General features: G+C 40.9%; 3 protein-coding genes across 7 annotated transcripts in view; 1 reads left to right on the plus strand and 2 right to left on the minus strand.

Moving 5' to 3' along the window:
* Window positions 1–229: 229 nt before the first annotated feature.
* Window positions 230–7,056, minus strand: LOC121590104. Its single transcript, XM_041909499.1, has 2 exons — window positions 3,033–7,056; window positions 230–1,439 (listed from the first exon to the last, which is right to left on the minus strand). The coding sequence occupies exons 1-2, from the start codon at window positions 6,054–6,056 to the stop codon at window positions 816–818; spliced, it is 3,648 nt and encodes a 1,215-aa protein (XP_041765433.1). The 5' UTR covers window positions 6,057–7,056; the 3' UTR covers window positions 230–815.
* A 1,680-nt stretch (window positions 7,057–8,736) lies between these two features.
* On the minus strand, window positions 8,737–12,267 carry LOC121590144 (HIRA-interacting protein 3-like). Of its 2 annotated transcripts, none has more exons than XM_041909568.1 (7): window positions 12,199–12,267; window positions 10,849–12,042; window positions 10,599–10,755; window positions 10,157–10,530; window positions 9,909–10,089; window positions 9,551–9,840; window positions 8,737–9,491 (listed from the first exon to the last, which is right to left on the minus strand). In XM_041909568.1, the coding sequence occupies exons 2-7, from the start codon at window positions 12,020–12,022 to the stop codon at window positions 9,193–9,195; spliced, it is 2,475 nt and encodes an 824-aa protein (XP_041765502.1). In that variant the 5' UTR covers window positions 12,023–12,042; window positions 12,199–12,267; the 3' UTR covers window positions 8,737–9,192. The 2 variants fall into 2 exon arrangements, with proteins under 2 accessions (XP_041765502.1, XP_041765501.1); XM_041909567.1 differs by having other exon boundaries at window positions 12,134–12,245.
* A 7,916-nt stretch (window positions 12,268–20,183) lies between these two features.
* Window positions 20,184–24,957, plus strand: part of LOC121590049 — a 100,543-nt gene continuing 95,769 nt past the window's right edge. The window contains exon 1 of one of the 4 annotated variants that reach the window (XM_041909394.1): window positions 20,184–20,426. The gene's annotated coding sequence lies outside the window, so the exon portion shown is untranslated. Of the gene's footprint in view, window positions 20,500–21,256; window positions 21,309–24,957 lie in introns of those variants that run through there. The other 3 variants (XM_041909393.1, XM_041909396.1, XM_041909397.1) reach the window with 3 other exon arrangements.

Here is a 24,957-nt window from a genome sequence, read left to right on the forward strand (position 1 = left end):
GCGAAATAGAAGATGGAACAGAAGAAAAAACGAAATGAGAAAATCATTTCGACATGATGTAAGAACCGATCATGTTGTTTTCATGCAGACATCTGCTTCTTTTCACACTACTTTATGCAGTTGCTCCCGAAAGGGCAAACAGAATCAGGGACCGTGTCGTCTCGTGCTGGTTTTTGGTTGGCTTGGTCTGTTCAGCTTCCAAGAAGCGTACGTAACGACGACTGTTGCGGCCGAGGGGCTCCGCCGGGCGAAGGTTCCGGCTCCTACGGCTACAACGGGGAATTCTCCAAGCCTTTCAGCTAGTGCTCCTCGCTGCCTCGGGAGTCTATGCAACAGAAAGGGGGATCGTTCCTTGAGATTCGGATTATTTCGGATGTTATGAAATGAAGCTCTTAACACTTTGGCTTATCGTTCGAATCTGATTTGGCTCCAGCTTGAGCCGCCTTTATATACCAAAATTTTCACAATTTTTCTGCACGATACTAACCCAAAATTCTACGCCTTTCCTCCCACTCCCATTCCCGTTTGTCCCCAACTCCCATCGCGCTCCCGGTTTCCATTGTCACTCCCGGCGACATCTGTTCGCACCGGCGATTCCAGAAATTCCGCATCGATCAATCCATCGAGCAATCCTTTGTGTAGACGGTACCGGTGCTGCGCGTGCTGGTAGCGACGTTCATCGTGGGGGGTACGGCTGGCGTTTCGTGGAAATTCACCGATCTTGTGTCTTTTCATTTTTTATTTTTTATTCTGCATGCACTTCGCACGCAACATTCTCCCCCACGTAATTCACAGGTGGGGATTACGCTTCTTGCTTAGTTGGTCGAAGTGCTTGGTGGGTTATTTTCCAACAACTGTTTTGCCCAATGACATGGGGCGATCTTTGTCTTCTTGCGAGGAGGCTTCGTTTCATTGTTGTCGTTGTTAGGCTGAAGCGGTCTGATTCGATGTGTGCCCTGGTGTTGCTGAGATGTTGTGTGGAGAGGCAAATGTTCTTTTTGCTCTATATTTAATACGGCAACTCGGACAGCTGGCCGTTTTAATATGTTTTCTCCCACTTTTACTTCCACTGATCGTACTTGCCCATCCGGGGCCATATTCGCTTTCATAATTCTTCCTTTGATCCACTTTCCCGGAGGTGCGTTGTCATCAAACAGCACGACTATGTCTCCCACCTTTATGGGTTCTACGTGGTTAGTCCACTTATTTCGGCGTATTAGTGTTGGAAGATATTCTTTTTTCCAACGGTCCCAGAATATCTTTGAGTAATGCTGTGTGAGTTTGTACTGTTGCCTGTTTGCTGCCGAGGTTTCGTTCACTACTGGTGGTATATGGCTGCCATTTCGTCCAATAAGAAAATGAAATGGTGTGAGTATTTCGTCTTCTTCATTTTCCAGCGGTATGTGTGTTAAGGGCCGGGAATTAAGCATTGCCTCGATTTCAATTAAAGTGGCACGAAGTGTCTCTGGAGTCGGGTGTCGGTGACTCCATTCAGTAAACATGTGCCGCAATCCTTTCTTGATATTTTGTATTTGCCGCTCCCATGCTCCACCAAAATGGGGGGCGGAAGGGGGATTGAAGTGCCATTTTATTTCGTACTTGAGCGCCGATTCATGTCCCATGCGCTTGTCGATTTCTGTTACTAATTCTCTTAATTCGCGCTCCGCACCAACAAAATTTTTTCCGTTATCGCTATACATGTTGCATATTTTTCCTCGGCGATTTTGGAAATTCTTCAGGCATACCATAAAACTGTCTGTGTCTAGCTTCTCGGCTAGTTCTATATGAACTGCTCTGGTATTCATGCACGAGAAGATAGCACCCCATCGTTTTTCCAACGATCTTTTTACTTGTACTTCGATAGGTCCAAAATAGTCGATCCCTGTATTATAAAACGGTGGTGTGTATGGGTGAGCTCTAAATTCTGGGAGAGGTGCCATAAAGGGGGCTACTGGTGCAGCGGTTTGTAGAATGCACTTTTGGCAACATTTCTTTATGTTCTTTAGGACTGCTCGCAAATTCACTATCCAATATTCTTGTCGAATTGCGCCGATAACTATGTTGTCGGCCTGATGCAAATAACGTTCATGGAAATTTCTCACTAACAATTTTACCAATCTTGGTTTCTGTGGCAGTATGATTGGCGTGCGTGTACCTTGGGGAAGCGCGCTGATGTTTTCCAATCTTCCACGGGAACGCATGATGCCATCGGAGTCTAAAAATGGTGATAGCTTGTTTAAAGGGCTTTGCTTTGGTACTGGTTGCCCTTTAGTGAGAGTCGCCATTTCTTCGGGAAATCCTTCCCATTGAGCACTGCGATACATTCCATTTCGGACTAATTGGACGTCATCAGGCTGAATGGAACGTGTAAATGCTGAGCGATTTCTAATAAAATCGGCAAACTTTTTCAGAATTGTTAGATGTTTTAACAATCTAGGCCACGAAGAATAATTCTCGACTGGTATAGCTGTTTCTGCGTGTTGGTGTACAGCTACTACGCGGCATTCTTCATTCGTTTCTACGATCTCTTTGTGTGGCCAATCTGATTCGTCGTTTCTTAAAAACGAAGGTCCATTTACCCAAATCCAATCATTTGGATATGGTTTTGTTGCAATGTCTGCTGGATTTTCTCGAGATGGAACCCATCTCCATTGGTCGGCTCGAGATGATTCTAAAATTTCGCCCACACGATGAGCAACAAATTGTGCGTATTTACGTCGATTTTTGAGCCAACTCAATACTACTTCCGAATCACTCCAGTATGTTATGTGTTTTACGAATAGGCGAAGTTCTTTTCTTATACTTTCGGTTAGACGTACACCTAGAACCGCAGCCTGTAACTCCAGCCTAGGAATGGACAATGGATTAATTGGCGCCACGCGTGCCTTTCCGGCCACAAGATAAATAAATACTGTTCCTTCTCTTGATACAGTGCGGGCGTAAACGCAAGCAGCAAATGCGTTCTCAGAAGCGTCTACGAAAGTATGCAATTCTAGCGGATCATTCAAGGATTTCACCAATTGCCTCGGAATTCGTATGTTTTCGGCACTCTTTACTACGCGTAGACATTCTTCCCATTTCTCTTGTAATTCATCTGGAATGGTGGAGTCCCAATCCTTCGTTATAACATGAAGTTCTCTCATTAAAATTCTGCCAGCTATTGTTACGTGGCTTATTAAGCCCAGCGGATCGTAAACACTCATGACACAACTAAGAACTTCTCTCATTGTTGGCCTGTCTTTTGTTACTTTGTTCATTTTGACTTGAAACCCAAAATGATCGATCGTTGAGTTCCAATGAACACCAAGTATCTTCTCGTAGTCTTGGCCCTTTTCTTCGATTTGTACTGAAGTTGTTTTTTGTTGTACACGATCTTGAGGAATTGTTTTCAGTAACTCCCCCCGGTTTGAGGTAAAATTTCTTATGTGAAAATCAGCAGCTTTGTGTACCTCAATTACTTGTCTCACTGTTTCAATTGCATCTTCCATTGTGAAAAAACTATCGAGATAGTCGTCAACATAATGTTGCCGAACTATTGGGTCTACTGCCAGAGGGTGTGTTTCGGCGTGGGCAGCTGCGTTGGTATTCTTTACTACTTGTGCGCATGCAGGCGAACAAGTCGCGCCAAATGTCATGACTTGCATGACGTACACATCGGGACACCGGTTTTCACAATCTCGCCACAGAATACGCTGAGAGTCCTGATCTTCTTCCCGTATTCTTACTCGGTGGAACATCTCTTGGATGTCCCCTGTGACGCAGATGTTGCCTTCTCGAAAACGTAGCAAGACACCGAAAAGTGAAGCCATTTCGTCAGGGCCAGATAGTAATTGGGAGTTCAGCGAAATGTGATTGACTTCAGCAGCCGCGTCAAACACCAATCGTGGTTTCGGTATCGGTTTGTTTCGGTTGACTACAACGAAATGCGGTAGATAGAAAGTTTTTGGTGTTGCAATAGCAACCTGGCTTGGCGTCAACTTTCTCAGATAACCCTTCTGTATGTAATCTGCAAATGTGTTCTTTGCCCAAACTTGCAGCTCTCTATTCTTATTCAACTGCTTTTCCAAACTTACTAGGCGTTTCAGTGCGTTTGGATAGCTATTTGGGAAGTGTGCCACTTCTGGTTTCCACAACAGTCCCACTTGATAATATCCATCCTTTTTCTCTAGTGTCTTTTCTAGAATTTTATTCGCTTGCTCTATCTCTTTGGGCACAAGAGGTTTTGTCACTTTCACTCCAAAGTCTTCCGTACTGAAGTATTGTTGGATCATTCTATTCATTATTTCCTCGTTTTTGTGTACCATGAAATGATCCGATCTTGTTGCCGGTTGTGTGTACTCATTTCCGAATATTATCCATCCGAGTTTTGTTTTGATAGCCATCGGTTCTTCTGGACGGCCCATTCTGCGGTCTAATGGCATGATAAGGTGGCTGTGACTTAAGCCGATGAGAATGGTAGGGTAAGCGTTTGTAAACGATTCTATTTTAATGCCTTTCAGGTGTGGGTAAAGAGCAAGTAATCTATTGGTGTCTATTGTTTGTTGTGGTAGTTGTAGATTTTTAACGGTTCGCACCTCTTTCAATAGGAATTCTTTTCCTTGATCATTTACAATCGTAAGTTGCACTCGACGACTGGTGTCTTGTTCTACCGTTAGATTTTGGGTCCACGTCATTGTTAATGGATCTTGCCGGCCTTGTAAACCTAACTTGTTTGCCAAATCTTCCTCCATCAGTGTTAGTGACGATCCAGCGTCCAAGAAAGCAAACGTTTTCATAGCCACTGACCCATTGCGTACGGTTATCGGAACGATCTGGTAGTAGACACGTACGTCGTTATAGTGATAATATATTGGCTGGGGCACTTCATGTAACAGAGGATGATGCCGCCGAATACATCCCTGCACACTACATACTTTGGACAATGGGCAGTTTCTTTGGACATGCTCGCTGGAGAGGAGACATGTGAAACACAGATGGTGTTGTGTGGTGAATGCAATTCGGTCACTAATGTTTTTCTGTAAAAAGTTTTCACACTCTGGCAACGTATGTTGTCCTTTGCACAAGCGACAAACTGTGTGCAAGTTTTGAGCAATGTTCATTTGCTGGGAATTTCCTGGTGGTTTGCGATTGTGATATTTGTGAACATTTACCTTGTTCTGTGGTCGCTCTGTTCTTTTTGGCAGACTTCGCAATGCCTTCGATATTTGGTGCATCCAATCGTTGAACTGGTCAAGCGTTACTTCGGAATTAGCTGCCTCTAGACTGGCTTTGTGCTGTGCCCAATTCAGTTGTTTATCGATCGAAAGTTTTGCCAACAATTCATCGATGAGTCGAGGATCATTCAAATAAGATCTTTTTCCTAAAATCTTTATATTTGTAACTAGGTTATCAAGAGCGTCAGAAAGCTCCATTATTTTCATTTGTCCTTCGACCTTTATTTTCACCACATCTTTCAATAGCTCTTTGTATACTTGGTCCGCTCTTCCAAATTGTTCTTCTAAACGAGCCATGATGGCCGGAACGTTCTGCGGATCCAAGAGTAAGGCACGCACTGCTTTTTCGGCTTCTCCCTTAACAAATCGTTGCAAACGATTCAAGTTTTCTAGCTTGCTAAAACCTGCTTCAATTGTTGTGTCTTCAAATGTCTTTTTGAAATGTGGCCAGTCTTGTGGTTTCCCATCAAATTCTGGAAGGTTTACTAATGTGGTTTTCTTGATATGGCGGCTGGCTTCCAAACTATTGTTCTGTAATACCATGGCGAGTTCTAGTATGGCTTGATCTGGTGTGCTTTTCTTTTCTTCTTGTTGGTATTGGATTTTGATATCTTGGCATTTTATGCACAACCATTCTTCTTCTGCGGTTGGTACCGCCGATAATTTGGCGCAGGCCAGGTGAAAATATCGATCGCATTCTTCACACTTAACAAACGGACTATCACCGTTTGGTTCGGTACATAGGCGACATGCGCCGTTTTTGTTCTCAACAAAGTAATTGCTCTTCTTGTTAGCCATTTTTACGACAATTCTACGACTGACAGTCGTATGACAAAACAACATAAATTGATGCGGCTGGACACTCGGGACCACGGCGCACTTTAACGACGCGGATGGCTGGACACTCTGGCCAGAAGCACGGACTTAGCTCTTTTTTCCAATCCGGTCCAATGACAGAAGGACGTATGACAAATAATATAAATTGATGCGGCTGGACACTCGGGACCACGGCGCACTTCAATGACGCGGATGGCTGGACACTCTGGCCAGAAGCACGGACTTAGCTTTTTATTCCAATCCGGTCCAATGATGATGATGTGACGACGTCACGGATGGGCTGGACACTTCGGTTCCAGAAGCACACTCTGGGCTCGACCCTTCCGGTGCGGCTGGACACTCGGGACCACGGCGCACTTGGTAACACGGAGCACGGTAGCTACACGGCTCGTCCACTCCGGTCTAGCAACGACGCGACGACACTATCTTACGGTGAGGCTCTCCTCTCTGGAGCCACCAATGTTGCGGCCGAGGGGCTCCGCCGGGCGAAGGTTCCGGCTCCTACGGCTACAACGGGGAATTCTCCAAGCCTTTCAGCTAGTGCTCCTCGCTGCCTCGGGAGTCTATGCAACAGAAAGGGGGATCGTTCCTTGAGATTCGGATTATTTCGGATGTTATGAAATGAAGCTCTTAACACTTTGGCTTATCGTTCGAATCTGATTTGGCTCCAGCTTGAGCCGCCTTTATATACCAAAATTTTCACAATTTTTCTGCACGATACTAACCCAAAATTCTACGCCTTTCCTCCCACTCCCATTCCCGTTTGTCCCCAACTCCCATCGCGCTCCCGGTTTCCATTGTCACTCCCGGCGACATCTGTTCGCACCGGCGATTCCAGAAATTCCGCATCGATCAATCCATCGAGCAATCCTTTGTGTAGACGGTACCGGTGCTGCGCGTGCTGGTAGCGACGTTCATCGTGGGGGGTACGGCTGGCGTTTCGTGGAAATTCACCGATCTTGTGTCTTTTCATTTTTTATTTTTTATTCTGCATGCACTTCGCACGCAACAACGACAGTGACCTACATAATGTGGGCCATGTATTTGGGGGAGTGTTCTTAATGCCATGCTACACGGTTCAAACGCTGTATCACAGTGGGCGGAAATTCTATGCTGAATATTTACGAAATCAAATGATTATGTTTTATTTTATTGAAAATTGAATGTTAGTTGTGAAAGAGATACATCATATTTTAGTGATTTAAAGCTGTAGAATTGAGCAATGAATAATCCATAGTATAGTTGTACATCAATTCGACATTAGCTACAGAAATAAAGTAATAGAAAAGGCTTTTTTTATAATTCATTTGTAAAATTATTGAAAAAGAAGGTTTATTTTACCTAAATAATCTATGAATAACGTAACGCTGCTTGAGAGGGAGAGGGAGAAGGGGTGTCGTCAAACGTTACGAAATGTTACATCGGGAAGGGAGGGAGCTAAACATTTTTTTACGAAATGCAAAAAAATCTAAATAAATATTATTCTTCTTACTGGCGCGTTACGACATACGCGACCTATCTTCTTCTTCTTCTTTGGCACAACAACCGTTGTCGGTCAAGGCCTGCCTGTACCCACTAGTGAAGTGAGCTTGGCTTTCAGTGACTTTTTGTTACCATAGCAGGATAGTCTATCCAGCGTATGGGGGGGGGGGACACGGTCTTATTCGGTACTTGAACCCATGACGGGATACATGCTTTTTTATGCATTAGTTAATTTACCTCGGGTACAGGGTTTCGCAATCGAGTTTATGAAGTCATTTTTGCAAAAACCATGGCGTATGATATCTGATTTTGGTGTAGAGTATTTAATCATACTGTTTCACTGTTCGTGATTTTTAGTCGACGTGTTCAACAAAAGGTTTAACAAAAAATTATATTATGATGAGCAAATCGTACGTGTTAACAACTGTACCACAGGATCGCCCACTAAGCTGCGGAAAAATCCTTGGTCACAAAAGTCTTGTTCGCAAAATTGTTGGTCGCCAAATTCTTGGAAGCCATATTTATGGTCGTAAAAATATGCTCGCAAACTTCTTGATCAAAAATGCCCTGGTCGAAAAAATCATGGTCGCAAAAATCTTGGTGGCAAAAGTCTTATTCGAAATATTCTTACTCGCAAAATTCTTCTTGGCAAAATTCTTAGTAGCAATATTCTTCTTCGCTAAAGTCTTGCGACAATTTCCTTAGACGGAAAATTCTTGGTCACTAAAATAAGCTCGCAAACTCCTTGGTCCTTGGCAAATTATTCATGGGTGTTGCCAAATAAACAATAAAATACAGTAGGTGACCGCTAACTGGATGTGTTTTAACTAGAGGTTCGCTAACTGGAGTGATTCTCAGTTAACGAACACTTAAACGTCAAAACACGAAACATCCGGAATCTCGTGAAGAGAAATTTGTCGCAAATGTGCATTTTTCAAACAAATTTAGGGTCTTTTGCCTACGTTTGCTATCAATTTATGTTATTACACGAATTACTATACTTTATATCAACATAAATGAAAAAAAAGTTTGGTATGTTTATTCCAGTCAACACCAATCAAAACAATCAATCCATAGAAACGTCACTCCAGTTAGCGAACATTGTTCGTTAACTGGAGCTTATTTACCTCTCAGTTAGCGGTCATCTACTGTACATAACATTAACATCAACAGGACATAACGAACACGTGAACATATGCTGTGTTTTCTTACAGTAATTTGTTAAAATTTTATTTATTCTCTTCCAAATTGTTGTGGATAAAAACTTACATAGTTTATTATTCAGTTTCTTTACAATATGTCCCGCATAGAGTGAATCTAAATGATGTTTTGATCTTCAAAGGCATTTTTGCAGATAAATGATTAGTATGACGCATTGATATACTTGTTAATTTTGCATATTTACTTTACAGTTATCAATGTTACAGTATGCTATTTTATGGCAAAATAAATCACAAAAAAATTGCACCTTCTGCCTTACTTTGTGACAAGAGAAACTAGTTCATCTATTTTTTGTGTTGGCTTTGCCAATGACTATGTAATAGTGTATGTTATAATTAGAATATGAAGTGACTATCAAAATAAATGGAAATAACATATCATAACATACATGCATATGTTTAGAATTATTCCTCTGGATTGAGGAAATGAAAATAAAAAATCATCCGTTTAATGGTGTAATTGAACCATTGGAGTTTTCACCTACTGGTAATGTAGGTTCTTCGCACTGTTCCGATGGAACATGTGCAACCTGTTCTTCCTGCTCCTGTTGCTGTTGTTGCTGTTCTGATAAAGGCTGCTCGCATTGCGATTCTTGCTCAATTGTTTTACAGTTTGTAGGTTGAGTTTGTATCTCCTTCTCCTCCTTGCTTTGCAGATGCTGTTCCGGCAAATTACTTACAACCGGTTCAGTAGTAGAAGATTCCGAAACTTTCTTTGCCCTTTGCCTTGTTACACGTCCTGTAAGTTTATAGCCGTTAGCAACAATATTACCACTACATTTTCGTTGACTTTCTTACCTTCTCCGCTACCAATAATCACACTCGTATCCAAAACTTCCACCTCCTTTTGAAGCTGGATTTGTTTGCGAAGCTCGCGACATTTTTCATCCGTTGGCTCACCCTGGAGGCCCTGCTCCTGGAGGAAGCGTAATATTGCCTCCGCACGATCCTGGTTGGTTTCACAGCCTTGCCAAAGCTTTTGGTAGCGCATGTGCCGAAATCCTGCCATTTTTAGATATTCCTTCATCCTGTGCACGGAACGTATACTTCCCTGGTTGGATGCTGCTTCCGCTCTCGGTGATGGGTTTCTAAGAAAACATATGTAGAAAATTAATGGTATTTTTCTCTGTAGTATGTGCAGTGTCTGACGAATTACTTGTAAATGCGGTAGTTGGATGATTTTGCATAAGAAGAATTCTTTTTCTTGTGCACGTGTTCCGATTGACGGTACTTCTTGCTGCAAACTCCAACAGTTGATGCGGATTTCACGCTCCTTTCAGGCCACGGTTCTTCGTCCGATGAGCTACTGCTGCTAGCATGAAGAATATGTAACGGAACTAAAACAGAGATAATGTTTGGAATACTTGTAATGCTCCAGCGAAATATTATTATCAAATGCAGTACCATTAACGTTTCCAAAGTAAATATCATTCGGAATATCCTGCGAACGGTCGTAAAACCGGTCACGCTTTGGATGTTTCTTCAGCACCAATTGCTGCAACTGTTGCTGCTGATAGGCGGGAAGTTTCAAGCGTGCTATTTCTTCTGCCTTTTTTGACTTTCGTCGGACCCACTCTTGTTCCTCGTTGTCACTCGACTCGACCGCATCATCGTCTCGATCGGTGCTGACCTTTGCTCGCGAATGATGTTTTCTGCCCTGTTGCTTTTGGTGCTGCCAGTGTAGTTTAGTGCTGACGGTATATACGCGATCGGATGCGCCGAAATAGATATCGTTTGGCACATCTTCACTCGACGAGTTTGAACAGGAACCGAAAGGACTGTAAAACAGTGCATAAATAAATTGAAAAATATTGCATGGCGTAACATGTACTTATCATTTACTTACTCATCGCTCGTTTTACGGTACTCTTTGTACCTTTTCGATTTCTTTTCCTCGTCATTTAATCTATCTTTTTCCGCAATTGCAATTCGATTACGTTTCCGCATTTGGCACTTTTGTGACGTATGCTGTTTGATTGATCGTCCTTTAGAATTTTCCCCATCTGAAGAAAGAGAAACAGAGTCCATATTATCGGACGTTTTCGTGCTTGCAGTTGTTGCATTTGTTTTACAAGATGTATCCTTTCCATCATTACCGTCAGTTCCATTTCGTGGATCGTACTCATCGTTTGAATCAATAATAGGAGCATCTAGGGCAACGATTTGACCCATCTGATTTGGAACATCTTCCGTCTCGTCTATAAACAATCCAGCTGGAAGTACCATTTCGTCCGCTTCCGATTCCTCTTCCCGACCAATATCTTCCACCGAGCTAGTAACGATTGGATCCGTGTCCACTTCTGTTTCGTCCAATGCTGCCGGCGATGTTACGGGTTCTTCCGGATCGGTTTCCTCCATTGCCAAAGTGTGTGCCTGTACTAGTACGACATTTTTGAACAGCGATGAAACATTAGGTGAATTTTCGGTGATTTCATCCGATATCACAGAGTCGCCACTGTTTTCATCCTCGTCGTGGAGGGATTCAACCAGTTCTTCTTCGTCTGCGGTAGGTGTGGATTGTTCTTGTTGTTGTGTGGGCCCATCTTTTGATTCACATTGCAGTTTTTCGTTGTCTGCATCCTGAACCTTCATTACGCTATCGCCATCATTTTCAGTACTATTTTTAGATATTGTTTCATCATCGAATGTGTCGCTGCTTTTCGAAGGTTCGGAAGAACTATTCCCATCGATTGCCTTCGTTGGTCGTCTATCATTAGACACATCCATGACAGGATTTTGAAGGCCGGAAGTGGAGTCCGATATAAATACAGATGATTCTGTTGCACTGGAATACATCATAGTTGGTGCATCGATACGACTACCACCAGTGGTCAATGATACGCCATTGCATGCAGTTCTTTCGGCCACAGAATACAAAGCTTGTGTGGATGGCTGAACATCTGCTGACAAATCCGAGCTTGGCCCATTACTGGCAGACGGTGATGATTGAGTTTGTTCTGATGGTGGGTTGTTGTCCAGAGGATAGGAAGTTCCGCTAGCTGAAATTGGTCCCGAATCAAGGACACATATTGCCGTTTGGTGTGTAGTTTCGATGACCTGTACCGCTGTGACTAAATTAGGTACAGGTCCCACTTCACTAGGATGCCCATACGAATATGCTTCGACAGCCATCACGGCCGCTGGCATTAGTTGCGCATAGACAGGCTGTTCGACGTTTGTAACTGTCGAAGTAGTTGAACTGTCGCGACAAGCCGTAGTTTCCAGATTAGGCTGGCAAGGTGTGGATAACGCCGGTCCGTAGTCTTCCATTGGTAAGGTTTGGAGGGAAACTGTAGGAAGAAAAATTTACAAAACAAACAAAACTTATGTATTACACTACTGACTCCATTGCCGACTCCGTACGCTAGAAGTGATTCGTACATCTACTAAATAAATTTAAAACGGTGTCGTTAGGATGCGTTTTACTGATTTAAACTAATAATTACATTTTAATAACACCCGATTCTAGTTTGTTATTTGTTGATTGTTTATCTTCAAGGTCAGCAATCTGGCGGGTTGGTCCACCGAAAGCATTTTGACAGATTTGCATCGAACGAACATAAAGACCTTTCATGGCGGTCACCAAGAGAATGTTTTCACGGAGATGAAACATTTCGCATGAAATCCCAGTGACATTTGCTCGAAATTGTTTTCCCATATCTGCTCGATTAGTACTCCATACGCCTGAAATTGTGGATTTGTGTGTGATCAAGTGTGTTGAAAGCGGTGAGATTTGGTGAGTTCATAAACTAGACTTTCTTCTATCGATTGACGATGCCGTCAAGCTCATTTAACATTCGCAGCTTTGTTTTTTTTTGAAAACAAAAGGCAAATTTTGTGAGACTTTATTTTTAAAAAATCGATATTATTCAAATATAAAATGGCTACATGACCAACTATAATGATAGAAAACATCATTACCGAGAGAATCTAGAAGAAAACAACGAAAAAGCCGCATCACAGTTGATTTTAAAGGCCTTTTTTCTAAATTCCCTTAAACTAGTGCAGTTTAAGGGAAGTTTAAGGCTCGAGGTTAAGGGAATTTGCTCGAATCCCCGATTATTCGTGCTCAAAAATGTCGTATCCCAATTGAAATTTTCGAATTAGATATTGGAAGAAAACAACGAAAAAGCCGCATCACAGTGATTTTAAAGGCCTTTTTCTAAATTCCCTTAAACTGGTGCAGTTTAAGGGAAGTTTAAGGCTCCAGTTTAAGGAAATTTGCTCGAATTCCCGATTATTCGTGCTCGAAAATGTCAATTGGAATACGACCCCAACTGACATTTTATAGCACGAATAATCGGGAATTCGAGTAAATTCCCTCAAACTGGAGCCTTAAACTTCCCTTAAACTGCACCAGTTTAAATGAATTTAGAAAATGTCCTTTAAAATCAAATGTGATGCGGCTTTTTCGTTACTTTCTTCTAGATTCGCTCGGAAACGATGTTTCCTATCGTTATAGTTGGTCATGTACCCAATTTATACTTAAATAATATCCATTTTTTATAGAATAGCGTCAGACAAAATTAGCTCTTGTTTTTCATCAAAAAAACCATAGCTATGAATGAAAAATGAGCTCAACGGCATCGTCCATCGGTAGAGGAACGTCTAATTTACGATCACACCAAATCTTGGCGCTTTCAACACACTTGATCACACAAAAACCCACAATTTCAGGCGTATCGAGTACTAATCGAGCAGATATGGTAAAACAATTTCGAGCAAATGTCACTTGGGACGTCACAACATGCCCGTCATGGGTTCAAGTCCCGAATAGACCGCGCCCCCATACGTAGGACTGGTTATCCTGCTATAGTAACAATAAGTCACTGAAAGCTAAGCTCACTTCACTAACGGGTACAGGCAGGTCTTGACCAACAGCGGTTGTTGTGCCAAAAAAGAAGAACTCCAACAACTTCTGCGTTTTAACCTCTATTTATTGAAAACAAGGCCTACTTTTATACTAAATTTTACCCTTGCACGTTTACCCGATTATCCGCTCTGACTAAATTGTTCAGGTCTAACATAAATTTTTCATCGAGACGTTTGGAAGGATTTGGAAGGATGGGATAGATTAATAGAAAAATTAAACACTTTACAACAGATACAACAACAACAATAAGATTTCAAGATAAGTGAATAATATAGCAAACAAAATGTTTGCTCAAAACGATGCAATTTTTACCGTCTCGAAAAATAGCTATTTTTCGTAAGAATTTAAGAAATAATTAGAGCAAAAAAAAAAGAATGTGTATCCAGGCACATGATATTTATATATGATTTACGTGAAAAAACTATCCATTTTAATCTAATGGCTGGGAATGGGAGAAGATGGCTGAATACAAAAACGACACATACCATCTCTTCATTGACTTCAAAGCCGCATATGATAGCATAGCCAGGGTAAAACTTTATGACGCTATGAGCTCTTTTGGAATCCCGGCCAAACTGATAAGGCTAGTTAGAATGACTATGACCAACGTCACATGCCAGGTGAGGGTGGATGGAAAACTCTCAGGACCTTTTGCTACCACCAAGGGTCTGCGCCAGGGGGACGGGCTTGCTTGTCTCTTATTCAACCTGGCGCTAGAGAGGGCCATCCGTGACTCGAGGGTGGAGACTACGGGAACCATCTTCTATAAGTCAACCCAGATCCTGGCATACGCTGATGATATAGACATCATTGGTCTGCGGCTCTCCTATGTAGCAGAAGCCTACCAAGGGATCGAGCAGGCGGCAGAGAGCCTCGGATTGCAGATAAACGAGGCAAAGACCAAACTGATGGTGGCAACATCAGCGGGCCCACCAACAAATAATCAGAATCTACGTAGGCGTGACGTGCAGATAGGTGAACGCACTTTTGAAGTCGTCCCACAATTCACCTATCTTGGGTCAAAGGTCAGCAACGACAACAGCATGGAAGCTGAGTTGCGCGCAAGGATGCTGGCTGCCAACCGGTCATTCTACAGCCTGAAAAATCAGTTCACCTCAAAGAACCTGTCGCGACGGACGAAGCTGGGACTATACAGTACCTACATATTACCAGTACTCACATACGCCTCTGAGACATGGACACTGTCCAAATCTGACGAAACCCTCTTAGCCGCGTTCGAGAGGAAGATGCTCAGAAGGATACTTGGCCCCGTATGTGTGGAAGGACAATGGAGGAGCCGCTATAATGACGAGCTATACGAGATGTACGGCGACCTCACTGTCGTACAGCGTATAAAGCTCGCCAGGCTCCGGTGGGCTGGCCATGTTATACGCATGGAAACGGACGACCCAGCCCGTAAAGTCTTTTTAGGCCGTCCACAAGGACAGAGGAGGCGTGGTAGGCCCAAATTGAGGTGGCAAGATGGCGTGGAGGCGTCCGCCATTAAGGCCGGGATAACGGACTGGCAGACGAAGGCGCGAGACCGTGAGCGGTTTCGGACACTCCTGAGGCAGGCCAAGACCGCAAAGCGGTTGTAGTGCCGGATAAGTAAGTAAGTAAGTAAGTAAAATTTTTAATGTTAAAGTTTGTAAAATTTTTTGTGTGAATTATTGAAATATTCTAGTTAAATTATATTTTACTACATTATTCAACATAACACTTAAATACTAAACTTCATTCTCTACTCTCACAATTCTATGAAGATGCAAGAACTTAAACCAAAGCTTAAAGTCCCCTGTTGTGGTTCATTTTGCCCCTATGTTGACGTTGAAGAATCAATTGCCGTCAACATAACAGTGTGAAGTGGTTTAACCAATAAGACACAGACCAAAATCCTTAACAGGTCCATTTTCCCCCGCTTTCCCTTACATGAAATTCTTGCCGTTTAAAAATATTCAATCAGTAATAAAACCGTTGCCTGTCTCGTGCTACAGTCGTCAACTCATACGACTTGACAACATGCCCGTCATGGGTTCAAGCCCCTAATAGATCGTGCCGCCATACGTAGGACTTGACTATCCTGCTGTGGGAGGTAATCCATAAGTTACTGAAAGCCAACCCCACAAGAGGTACAGGCAGGTCTTGACCGACAACGGTTCTTGCGCCAAAGAAGAAGAAGGATTAAAACCGTAAAACAAAACGCTTTCCGTAGTTTTTAACCTGACGGAATACTGTTAGACAAAAAACGGTCTCATTAGAGTCAGGTAATGCAAATGTTCTTCATTTAGTTAGGTATGTCAAATAATTTGTATAACACGGATTGTAATAGAAAATCGGCTTCCTTGATGCTTTTTCTCCAATACTCGAGACACATAATTGGCACAATAATATGGGCCAACGCTTCAAACCGAACTGCAAAATATTGAAATCATATGAACCAATTCAAATCGAATAACGTTTGACCGACATTTTCAAGATTTTGAACTATCCAACACGCATTAAAATAATTTAAAAAAAATCATGTCCTCTTGGTTGAAATTTCGTAACATTTTCCGTATCACTTTCCGTTCTACTTGCCGTTGAACACCGTGATCAGGTTGAATATCTTTGATAAGGAGACTAGCCGATGAGGATTCTACATATGTGTTGCTTAGGAAATCGATCCGTCTGTATGAAAATTCATTTCGACCGTTCTTTCAAAAGAAAATTTTTTGGTTTTAGAAATTAGTTGTCAATTTATATCCATCTGGTCTCCATATGCTTTTTTTGTTTTTTTGAAGGCTTGTTGATTGACACTTGACGTAAAAGAAATTTGAAATTATTTGGCAAAGCTTTGAGGAATCTTAGTTAATGTTGCATCACAAGCTATATAACATCTCCTCCACATGTAGCAAATCATTTATCAGGAAGGCGCAAACATAGTATGGAAGTCAAGCTGCTCTCTACGAACTTTTTTTCTCTCTCTTATGGACATTAGTGAATTTTAACGGACTAAGTTCTACTCGTGTTAATCCGCCACTGGTGGACAGTTCAACTAATGGTTTTCACGGGTAGCCGCTTTCAATTTCGTTAAAATTGAACAGTAGTTCAATTAGTGTATTCGGTTTGTATATACGTCTTTGACTCGTACAAGGCCAGACAAGTTCAATTCCCATCCAAACTGACCCCTGTAGCAAAGAAATTTCATGCTGTTCCATATCTCTGTAAGCTTGGAAAGTCTCTAGAAAGCATGACTACGTAGGTCGCTACACTAAAGTTGATGAATATTAATGGATGTAACCAAAATCATTAAAGATTGTCATCAATATTATAACGCTGCAATATAATATAACACAACTTTCATTGATTATACTTCAGTGTTTGGAATATATGTTTAGATTAAATATATCATACTCTTAGTACGGCATAACACTGTTTTATGATCTATTAAAAGCTTGATTTAGTTGCCTTCTACTTCTTATTACCATTCAAAAACAGTCGTCTACGTGTCAACAACAAGCAATGTTTTTTCGTCCTTTTGCAATGATTTTAACACACATGAGGCATTATGTAATAGGAATACTGATCTTTCACAAAAGTCAGGTTTGTCCATAATATATTTGGTACAAAACAGGAAGCAGAAGTGAAATTAAAGTATAGCCATAAAGCCCAAAAAAAATATCGTAAGGTGAGATTTTATTGTAAAACGTTTTAAGAGGTTGGTTTATTTATTTGTATCAACACATTTCCATATTATAAAAACTTTATCTTTTATATAAATAAATTAGAAAGCTTCTGTGTATTCGAAAAGAAATTGCTGTTTCCTGCTCCATTATTACCAACCTGATTGGATGAAGAAATGGATCATTGGTAGGCTGAAGGAATCCGGTCTGATGTCATCGTGGCTTAAAATCGAGCAACTCATCAAAACAGTAGAATGAACGATGGTTAGCAATTCTACGCACGGGTTCACTTGCTCTGTCACGCTTTTGTCGTTGCTTTCTGGTTAGCTAGTGGATGGGTTTAAAACTACCATTTCCTCTTGGAAGTAGTGCTCCGAATTTAATCGTTTCTTCGATTTTAAACATACTGCCGGGACGGACCTAGTATACCGGATAGGAAAGAAATGTTCACCAAAGAAGGAAGTGACAAAATGGATGCCCACATAATAAACGCTACACACCTGTACTCTCGGAGAATACGAAAGTAGGAACAAAAACTGTGATCAAATTTTGGATATTGAAAAACAAAAATCGGAATAAAGTGTTATTTATAACAAAACTAGCTATATACAAAACTGAAATATAGTTTTTATATTATAATTTACCTATTATTAGGATTTTTTTCTTTAAAATAAAATTCACCACAAGCTCACAAGACACTCTGTTTAAAAGTCAAGGTCCGAAAGATTCAAATAATTAATTTCTAGGCTTAATTGTCATACCTATCATATGTTATAATTACAATTTTGATGTATCCTATAGTTCTGACTAACCGGTTGTTTTTGAGGAGAACCTTACCTTAGAAATTGAGACCATTGTGCGAGTTGTATCAACGGGTAATTTTAGACCAAATATTCGATAATAGGACCAAATATTCAAACGTATCAAAAATAATGCTAAGTAAAATGACAGGGCCTTTTCTACTGATTAAAACGCTATGCACATGATAGAGTTCTGAGTAAAACATGTACCTGTATACTAAAGTTTATACGGTACGCAAAGTACATCTCATCCTAGAAGTAGAACTTCATACATTGAAAAGGCATACTACTCGGTTGTTTTCTGCTGTTAGGAGGGAAAAAACTAATTTAAGTCGATCGCCACTTGACTGTGTCGCGCGGGAACACACGCGGTCCCACGCTGACCATTGGCTCGTTTAGTTCATGTGGCGTTAATGTTTTTGTTGTTTTGTTGTAATCCACCGCTGCCGTTGTTTCGATATTTATTACACTTGAAGTGATGCCGGTTTCCCGTTCGGTAGAGTCGATATCACCACGACCACGCCCATGTCGTGACAAAAGGGGGGTTGAATGTGTTTTTTTCTTCGCCTCACTGTTGTTTTGATCCGTTTGTTTTCCGTGCGACATTTTCTAAAGAGATGTCCATGTGCATGCGTGTTGTTGGTAAAACATGAGGATATCTTTTGCTTTAGTATTTAAGAAAAATGCACATTTATCAATTTATTCAAAATTATATAAAATAAAAAGAATCACAACAATCGAAACATAATGAACAGTAGGACCTTAAACTAAATATTTTTGACTAAATCTAAATAACACTTCCTCATTGGTAACACATTCTGTAATGGTAACATTTTTCGAACCGTTCTGTTACATGGTATATGGAATGAATTTAACCACTCATAAACCTTGAATATTTATTTTTTTATTTTTTAAAGTTTTCTCACTTTTTTTCGACAAACTGTTAGCGCTTGTTTGTGCCATAAAAATAACAAAGGGTAAATTGTTTGCTAGGGTGTGACAGTGAGTTATTTTTATTTTTGTTTATTCTGCAAGAAAATATGAATGAAAAGAATGCACAGAACTCAGACCATAAAGTAGTGAATGAACCATTTTCACCCGGATCTTCTCATCTGTCTTTCAATCGTGACTGGTTCGACCGATTGATCGATCGATCAAGAGACGATATTTTTTCCATTCCGTCACGACCAAAATTTTGAAACCTTCGAACTGTCTGCACTAGCAGCGTTTCAGCCTACAACTGTAAACAAGCACTTGCGTCCTTATCAAAAAGCGTCAGGTAAAACAATATCCTGCAAAATACAAAATAGCTCAATTCTACGTCTATGTCTATTAATAATTACACTAAGTTCCTCAAATTGATCCACAATGGGAGGAGTAAGGTTGAACTATTACTCTGGCCCATGTGGATGCTGCCGAGGTTACTAACCAAAACGGAATGGTTGTTATGTGCAATCTTGCTGAGCTGCTCGCTCCTCTACGCACCGAGATCGGGTTGGACTAGTGGTTGTCTCTGTTGTCCATTGCAAACAATCGCAGCGAGCTACTGATTGGATGGTTGATCGTGGGAGCCTTAAGTCCGGTATGGCTTGCGCTCGTGTATCGTGTTCGTGTGGTTCTGCTTGTGTCGAGCTGTTTTAACCTTTTTATCCACAGCTTTGGTGCGGTGTACTATTCAAAATCTACAATCAAATTTATATTGACGTATGAACGTAATGATATCACAAAAAGCATTACGATTAGTAAATTTGTCGTAATATTACATGTTTGTTTTACAAATAGAATTAGAAAATTAAAAACTAATAACCGGAACTGATAACTAGTTCTATACTGTGGAATTATCTTGATACATTTAAATTAGCATTGATTTCAAATTGTGTGTATTCACAAATACATTTCAATCATACTACAAACTCACATCACGATGAGACCGTTTAACAACAAACTCTACGGTGTAATGCGGTGTACATGCAGATCGCAGACACAACGGATAACCGGTTCCGATCGGGCCGTCCTCGGCAGTGGTGGATGCTTGATCTCCAGCACCGGCGGGCGATCGAGCTTCACGCGGACGCGACATTCAACGGCCGGTTCAGTATGTTCGCTGTTCGTTTGGAATAAAGTCAGATTGCTTGAGGCTTACCGGTTGCATACAGCACGATCGTACCGCCGTTGTTAGATCGTCGCGATCGTATTGTTTTGAGTACCAGTGAATGTTTCTTTCAATACAGTTCCATTTACTAATATGTTTTGCAAAATTGTTGCAATCGTGTAGTGCGCGTGAATGTATTACTACTTGTGGTTGTGAAAGAATTGTACGTATGAATGTATAGGGAAAGGTGATGATTTTGTTTTAAAACAATAGTGTACAATTTGCGGTGACGATTACCTTAAAGTAAATCTACTCAAATGGTAAAACATTCAATAAGTTGTAATATGTACAAACATGAAACATCTACCGTCATTTCGTTCCAGCGCGCTCAAAGCGAGCAACACAAAAAGAAGCGAAACAAGTGTTGAATCGCTTACCAGCTCAAATGTTGACCAAAGTGATTAGCGTTAAATTAGCGAGTGAAATCAGAGCAATGTGAGGTGAATGGATAAGCGCGAAATGCGTTTATTTTTTCACTTCCGCACTTTGGGCTTTCTGCAAGGATTGTGAAGTGAACGTTTGAAGTATGTGTATGTATGTATGTGTGTGTGAGTGTTCTGATACGCGATCGTAGAAGAAGACGCAGTCTGAAACGTTTTGGAATTACGATCGTTCATAGCAGTTCACTGAATATGATAAAAATAACAGCACAGGATATTTGGAATTGGGTGATGTTGTGAATCTAAAGGTGTATAAAAAAAGGAAATTTTAATATTGAAACAAGCCAAGTGAAAAGTGTAAAATTAGTGATTTTTGTTTTATGATATATTGTATAAATGTATAGTAAATATACTGATATGATTTTAATTATAATATCATAATAATGTAACAACTTTTAATGAAAACTAAAGTGAAGTTCATATTTTAGTCAACCAATGTGAATAATTTGCGTAATTTTGTTTGCTCTCACTATGAAAAATTAAAATCTCGTACCAAAGACTTCTACGATTGGCATACAAATAGTAAGCGACGAACCTGTACCAACTTATACCAACGCTGAAGACCACAATGAAACATAATATACTCAACCATATGTCGTCTAGACAAGCTCTACAGTTTCTGCGTGAGTGTGAGTGCGCATATGTGTTTGTTTGTATGATAATTAATTTGAGTCTTTTTTTCGTCACCCGATTGGATTTGGAGCAATTCCTTGACGAAGTCGATAAAACACACTCCAATTAGAGTGTTGTTTGCACGCTGGTGATGAAAAGCCTAGCAGACTTGGGAAGAACCATTGACTGTTGACATCATTTTCTTCAAAATAATCCCGGACATGGGATATTAATGAGTGCGTTCTGTTGTTGCTGGTTTCGATAAATGTATTAGAGAGTGCCCTTCATTCGTTGCCCTTTATCAAGTGTTGCGTTTAGTTTTATTCATATCCGTCTCGCTAATCAATTATTAGTAAACCATTCAAACATGGTTTTCTAGACGCTACACGGTAACAAATACATCTTCTTATAGTCACATTGTACCCGTGCCAATGTGAGCAGTAGTTTGTCTTGCTGTTGATTTAATATGCTACGGATGCACATTTTCACCTCTCCCGTCTGTGATGAAATTCTTCAGATAGCACACAGCACATACGACACACGCGTGGTGTTTGCCAAAAAAGGGTTAGAGAAAACGCGTAAAGCTGCTAACGCAACATGCGAATACTCGTTGCATTGTTACTATCAGTGAAAGGGCGGCGGTGATGGTGCTGCTTGCGCTGGTACTGCAACTGAAGCTTCCCGTCGACTCGAAACACCGTACATTGGTTCCTATCAGCCATCATCGGTATTAGCATCAAGATAGGGACAAGCATCGAGTACTACCCGGTTTTGCTAGTCGTAGACTCTGTGATGAGGCACTGAAAAAGTGCATACAAAAGCGCTGCACTAGGGAACGGGAATTCGATTGGTTGCTAGTCGATAAGCTTCCTGCTGTGACCCGATTATCAGCTACAAGACCCATCGGGGAAGGGTGCTGTACGATGAATCTTGTGTTCCTCTACTTGGTCACTAGCTAGGTAATATTGAACCAGTCAGCACAACGAGATATCTATGAAAAAATGTGTATAAATTATCCTTCAAAATACACAATAAATTGTAAGTAAGTAAGATACACAAAAATTTTCCTCGCAAGTGGCGAGGCGAATAATAATTTAACAAATCATAAATTTTTACACAAAGCCAGTCAAACAGATCACGAATTTTGCTACAGGCAACACATCTCACCTGTGTATTGTGCATCAGTACTTTACTAATAACAAAAAAGCCATGTTTACTTCACCTTCCCTCGGTACCCACAAATGTCGGTCTTTTCATAACCACCCGGAGAAAAAAAATGGTTTAAAAACAACCCAGTAGTAACGATCACCTGGCGGGGGTGCTCCGATCGATCGAACCATTTCGAAACGCAACAAGCAAATCGAATCTTTCAACTACAAGCTCTTTGACCCTTGGCGATCGATCGGTGGGTCTGGTCGGAAGCAGTAACGAAACGGGAGCAACAATCGGCAAACAAACGAAAAATAAAATCTTTCAAAAAGCCCGATTGTACTTTGCTGGCGACAAGTATCAAGATCGATACAAGAAAGCGGCACGGCAAAAAAAGTAACAAGAAAATCGAACCTAATCGAAAAGAATCCAGCAGCTTAGTCGCATCGGGAGAATCGGCGAACCCCATTCCCATAAGGCACGTTCGATCCTGTAGGCCAGGATGTGAACAAACGCGCTCACAGAACATTGCATTTGGCTGCTTCACGATATCGTCCGGGCGCATCACCCTCATGCTGCCTTCCACCATTCAAGCCCTCAATATCGATCGTTGTCGGAGAACAATGTCTTGTTCAAGATTTCTATATTGTCAACATAATATTTGAAAATTGTGTCTCATTTCTTTCACTTTTCCCTTCTCCATCCTTACGATCTGGAAGCCATTGGGCGTCTGGGACATTATGATCAGCGAGGAAAGGATGGAAGGCGAAACAATCGGGAGAGTGTTATCGCTCGTCCGGGACATGGTTTGATATTTTACTATTTTATTCCAATCCGAAAGGCACTCGTATCGGTCGGCAACATCGCTGCTGTTGACGGCCGCCGCTTTGGAATGTCGCCAACATTTTGGGCGCCCGGTGGACCGATCGTTGGCTGGGTGGGTTCCGATGGTATGGCACAGTTCTGCGTTGGTGAATCTGTATGAGTGTGTGTAGTTTTATTTTTATTGCGCTTGTCTTAATTTCCTCCCCATTCCGGGTCCCTGTTCATGGTTGTGCAGATTAAACGAGAGAAGCACAGAAGCTGACTCCCCTTCCTACTGCAACAGGCCGGTAGATGGCACCGGTCTGGGTGTGCAATTGCAGTTTGTTTTATTTTCCCGTGTATTTTTTTTTGTCCATTCGATCGGCGAAACACACGAATCTTTCTGCTGCTGTGAAAATCGAAGAGAGCAAGAAATGGAACAAGCTGCATGTTTGGAAAGGTAAAATTTATTTTATTGAAATGGGAGACCGGGAATGATTTCTTTTGTTCTGCACAATCGGTAATATTTCAAGTGCGAGCAAGGAAAAATCAAACAAACGTAAAACCCATTCTGACCGTCTGGCGTTTGGGTGGTATTGCCGGGTGGATTTGCAATGAAATGGTTTTTCTTTGAACGGTATCGTCTTTCTATTTTTGTGTGTGTGTATCATTTGCTGAGCGCTTGCTAACTGTTTGTTTCCTTGAGTGGCATCGCTTGTGGGATCCACTGAATAGGGTCTCTTCGTAGTCTGGCTCAGTGTTTTATTTATCAGAAGCTTCTGTTTTGAATATTACCCGAGCCTGCGCTTGAAGACATACAATGATAGCGGCAAGCACTATAAGTTAAGGTGGATTGGTGTGCTTTACAGAACATGATACGGGCTGCGAAATGATAAGCATTGGGCAGGTCATGCTGATTTTGAGCGGGTAATTTCAAACCATTTAAAATATAAAAGCATTCATTGCTTTGATTGGTCTGTTCAAGATCTTTTATGTTGCATTCCATTTCTGATATGACTTCCACCAACGCCATTTAAAGATGAGCTCTGCGTTTGTTAGTTGCATGAAATGAAATCATGAAGATGACGTTTATTAATGTTTGCGTTCATACATCTCTTTTAAAAACATTAAAAAAAAAAATTAATGAAAAAAGAGATGCATTGATTCAATTGAAATAAAAAAATCATGTTAATTGATGGGTGGGGTTATTCTTTTTATTCTGAGTTGTATTTTCCACATGTATTGAAGATAATGTTTTAATATCTGAATATCATTTAATATTATTATTGAATTATTGATTTTATTTGACATGGAACCTAAAAAAATATTGAATAAATAAAATTTCAAATGTATATAAAAACCGTAAATCTGTAGATTTTGTAAATAATTTGACATCGGTTGGATAAATCTATTGTGGTGTGTTGAACCAGTATGGTCGTTAATTTTTTAACCTAAATATAATGTAAACATAATAAACACACTGCATGTAGTATAGGTATGTTTGTCAGCATTTGAATCTGACCTCATCTCGAGCCAATCAACCCTAACGAGTGCAACTTCGTATCACCACCATATCAGTTGCGTTACAGCAACAGAAACAAATTCCGAATAACTACCTTTATGCATGATTTTGCTAAGGATGCAACAAACATGATCATTTTTCTATCCATGCATTCTTACACTTACTAACATTTAATTTAGGGACTGGGATCG

This window comes from Anopheles merus, chromosome 2R (genome assembly GCF_017562075.2).
Source record: "Anopheles merus strain MAF chromosome 2R, AmerM5.1, whole genome shotgun sequence".
Taxonomy (NCBI): Eukaryota; Metazoa; Arthropoda; class Insecta; order Diptera; family Culicidae; genus Anopheles; species Anopheles merus.

Excerpts from the sequence above, each read along its gene's own strand:
- LOC121590104 (XM_041909499.1), bottom strand. The coding sequence starts at position 6,056 with ATGTTGTTTTGTCATACGACTGTCAGTCGTAGAATTGTCGTAAAAATG. Across the intron at positions 1,440-3,032 it reads AGAGTGCCGAAAACATACGA|ATCGAGGCAATGCTTAATTC; the intron begins ATTCCGAGGCAA and ends ACTTTAATTGAA.
- LOC121590144 (XM_041909568.1), bottom strand. The coding sequence starts at position 12,022 with ATGGAAGACTACGGACCGGCGTTATCCACACCTTGCCAGCCTAATCTG. Across the intron at positions 10,531-10,598 it reads TACCGTAAAACGAGCGATGA|TCCTTTCGGTTCCTGTTCAA; the intron begins GTAAGTAAATGA and ends ACTGTTTTACAG. Across the intron at positions 9,492-9,550 it reads GATTATTGGTAGCGGAGAAG|GACGTGTAACAAGGCAAAGG; the intron begins GTAAGAAAGTCA and ends ATAAACTTACAG.